General features: G+C 39.2%; 1 protein-coding gene across 1 annotated transcript; it reads right to left on the reverse strand.

The window, feature by feature from the left end:
* Positions 1-1328: 1328 nt before the first annotated feature.
* On the reverse strand, positions 1329-2910 carry LOC131792556 (uncharacterized). The gene is made up of 2 exons (XM_059109963.2): positions 1450-2910; positions 1329-1355 (listed from the first exon to the last, which is right to left on the reverse strand). Exons 1-2 carry the CDS (start codon positions 2908-2910, stop codon positions 1329-1331), a joined length of 1488 nt encoding a protein of 495 aa, XP_058965946.2.
* Between the last annotated feature and the right edge of the window lie 227 nt (positions 2911-3137).

Genomic DNA, 3137 nt, shown 5'->3' on the forward strand with positions numbered 1-3137 from the left:
TATCAAAGGATAATTAAATTGGAGTGTAGAGAAAGTCGGTATTTATCAATGTTCTCTTGTAATAGATCCATGTATCTTAAGAAACAACTTTGTAAAACAAGATATATAAAGGAGGCACATGAAGTAAGTCCAAGAAGACAAAAATCTGGCTCAGTAACACCTCAAAAATATAATGATTAACTCCTTATTTGAAAGGAGCCCTGGCATGACCACCTGTAATAAATTCATCTTTGTTTTAGAAGAAAGTTAGTTTAAAGTGTGATTGGGTGGTATGTTTTGATGAAACGATGCCCATTTCTAAATGAAAAATTCAAGTTGTGGATCTTCAACGTCAAATAATGTAAGTGTATTAACAATTTCAACCATATCTCATTCAGTAAGCTAATATTGAACATAAAGGAAAATATCCTTTAATTTAACACGATAACGATAAATAATAATGAGAACACTGCCCATATTCACGTCTTGCAACGCATAACGATTTCAATTAAATCGTCGGTCCGGTGTCACAATAGATGCCAACAATTAATTGACATCTTCACTGAATATTCATCTCTTTTTCAAGGACAAGCATTTTGAGACTTTTAGAAGAACGTATGAACTCGTTCGTCCTTTTTGTGTACTTTCTAGCAATTAATTTCTGCGTCTGACTGTGCCAGTGCCCATCTCGTAGAGTTTGCACCGGTGTAGTAAAGTCGCTCTATCTTCTGTTAGAACGGTTCGTTTTAGATCTTATAAACAACTGCGCATACATGCAACACAATTTAACTGGATTATTGGTCCCTTGATACCACAGAATACTTTTCAGTTTACTGTGCCTTTCAACAATCTTTAAACTTTGCCTGAGGTTACGTTTTGTTCCTTTGATACCTCAGAATACCTTTCAATTAACTATGCCTTTCAATAATTAACAATACCTTTTAGTAATCTTAAACTAAACGTAACTTTATACTGCAGTTGTTGCCTTGTGACCCATAAGATCAGCTAGATAACCTTTCATTTCTTCGTGATCTCCATGAACCTTTGTGACGGTTGACTTCCGAAATATTTGAAAAGATAGAGGGGCCGCAGCCAGGATAAAACATCTTGTAAAATTTAAAAAACGATCTCTGGCTAAAACTTTTAAAAAATACGAGCTTTCGGCTGTTTGCGCTACAGCCTTCAACGGGTAAAATGATAAAAAGGTAAGAAATACTAGGTGTGAAGTACAAAGTAAAAAATTAAAAATGCTGATAACTAAGAATGTTTGTTAAAAAGAATGTTGTATTGTCCGGGCAAAGAACAGGAATTGTTGTCCGCATTGGGGGTTAACTTGGAATGCCACGCTTCTAGTGTTTTTCTTGTTCTAAAACCGCCTTTGTCAATAATAGATGCATTATCAAAGTCTATTGCGTGACTATTGGCCCAGACGTGATTGGCAATTCTTGAGCCTTTTGCCGCGGTTTTCACATTTCTGAGGTGTTCTTTCTTTCTTGTGTTGAAGGCCCTGCCAGTCTCACCAATATAACACCATGAACAGTCACCACAAGGAATTTTATAAACAACATTTGTTCGCGATTCCAACGATGGTCGAAATTTTGGAGCCGGGAACTGTTGTTGGAGGGTGATGAGTGGTTTGTTCACCACTGTGATGTCGTGTTTTTTGAGGACACGAGTCAGAGGTTCTGTTACGCCTTTAATGTATGGAAGAGAGGCGAACGACTTGCGTGATTCGGACGCCTCGACCATCTTGAAAAATGTGCCAACAAGTTCCTCCGGGGACAACACTGTTGAGCGTCGGGTTTTTTTGGCCTGGATGTTTTTAATGAAATTCGATGGGTAACCATTAGATTCAAGTGCTGAATAAACTCGGTTAAGTTCTCGTTCTTTTCCTTCGGAGGGGTTGGGTAGCTTTAGGGCTCTGTGTAGAAGAGTTGCTGCTGTGCTGGCCTTGTGTTTATTATCATGGTGAGAATTGTAGTCTAGATATCTGTCTGTGTGCGTAGGCTTTCTGTAAACATCGACAGCGATGGTGCCATTTCTACGGGTGACCAAAGTGTCGAGAAAGGAGATCTTATTGTCACTTTCAATTTCGATGGTGAAAGAGATGTTGGCGTCAATTGAATTTAATGTGTCATGGAAAGCTGGCACATTGTCTTTTTTGATGATGCAGAAGCTATCATCGACATAACGTTTCCAGATTTTAGGAGGGACGGATGAACTGTTAATCGCACTTTCCTCGATTTCTTCCATACAGAGATTGGCCACTACAGGGCTAACTGGACTGCCCATAGCGCATCCGTGTACTTGTTTATAGACTCTGTCATTAAACATAAAATAGTTGTTGGACAGGGTAAATTGGAGGAGTGATATTATGTCATTGATGTCCAAATTTGTTCTGGATGGAAGAGAGGCATCCTGTTCCAGTTTGATCTTGATGTAATCACATGCTTTGTCAACAGGGATCGCAGTGAACAGTGATACAACATCGAAGGAAACCAAGACTTCGTTCTCGTCGATCTTGATGTCAGATATTTCTTTGGAAAACTGCAAGGAATTGGCAACAGAGTATCCGTTACGATTTTGAATTGGAGATAGAATATCCGTTAGAAACTTGGACGTGTTGTAGAGGGCTGAGCCAATACAGGTGACAATGGGTCTCAGTGGGTTCCCTTCTTTGTGGTGTTTAACTGAGCCGCGGATCGCTGGTGGTGTGCCGTCGGTTGAGTGAAGTTTACGATAGGTTGGGTCATCAATCTTTTTTTGTCTCTTTAAGGAGAGTAACATGGCATTCAATTCGCGTTCAATCCGGCGGAAAGGTGATGTGGAAACTAGCTCATAGGTGGATCTGTCATTGAGCAAAGTCTCCATTTTGTTGTCGTAGTCTGATCTGTCCATGACGACAAAGCAGTTTCCCTTATCAGCTTTCATTATGACTCTAGATTGATCCTTCTTAAGATCGTTTAAAGGCTGTAGCTGACATCTTTCAAGTGGCGTAGGAGATGAATCACTTTTGATTTACAGCCTTTTAATGGGTAGCAGCGCGAAACTCTCCTAACTCGCTTTTTTACCACTGTATCATCACGTTATTAACGGAATTTTGGTCTTCAGTCGTTTTGTGAAAAGTATATTTTATGTTGAAAGAAAAAAAAATTAAC

This window comes from Pocillopora verrucosa, chromosome 7 (assembly GCF_036669915.1).
Source record: "Pocillopora verrucosa isolate sample1 chromosome 7, ASM3666991v2, whole genome shotgun sequence".
Classification (NCBI taxonomy): Eukaryota; Metazoa; Cnidaria; class Anthozoa; order Scleractinia; family Pocilloporidae; genus Pocillopora; species Pocillopora verrucosa.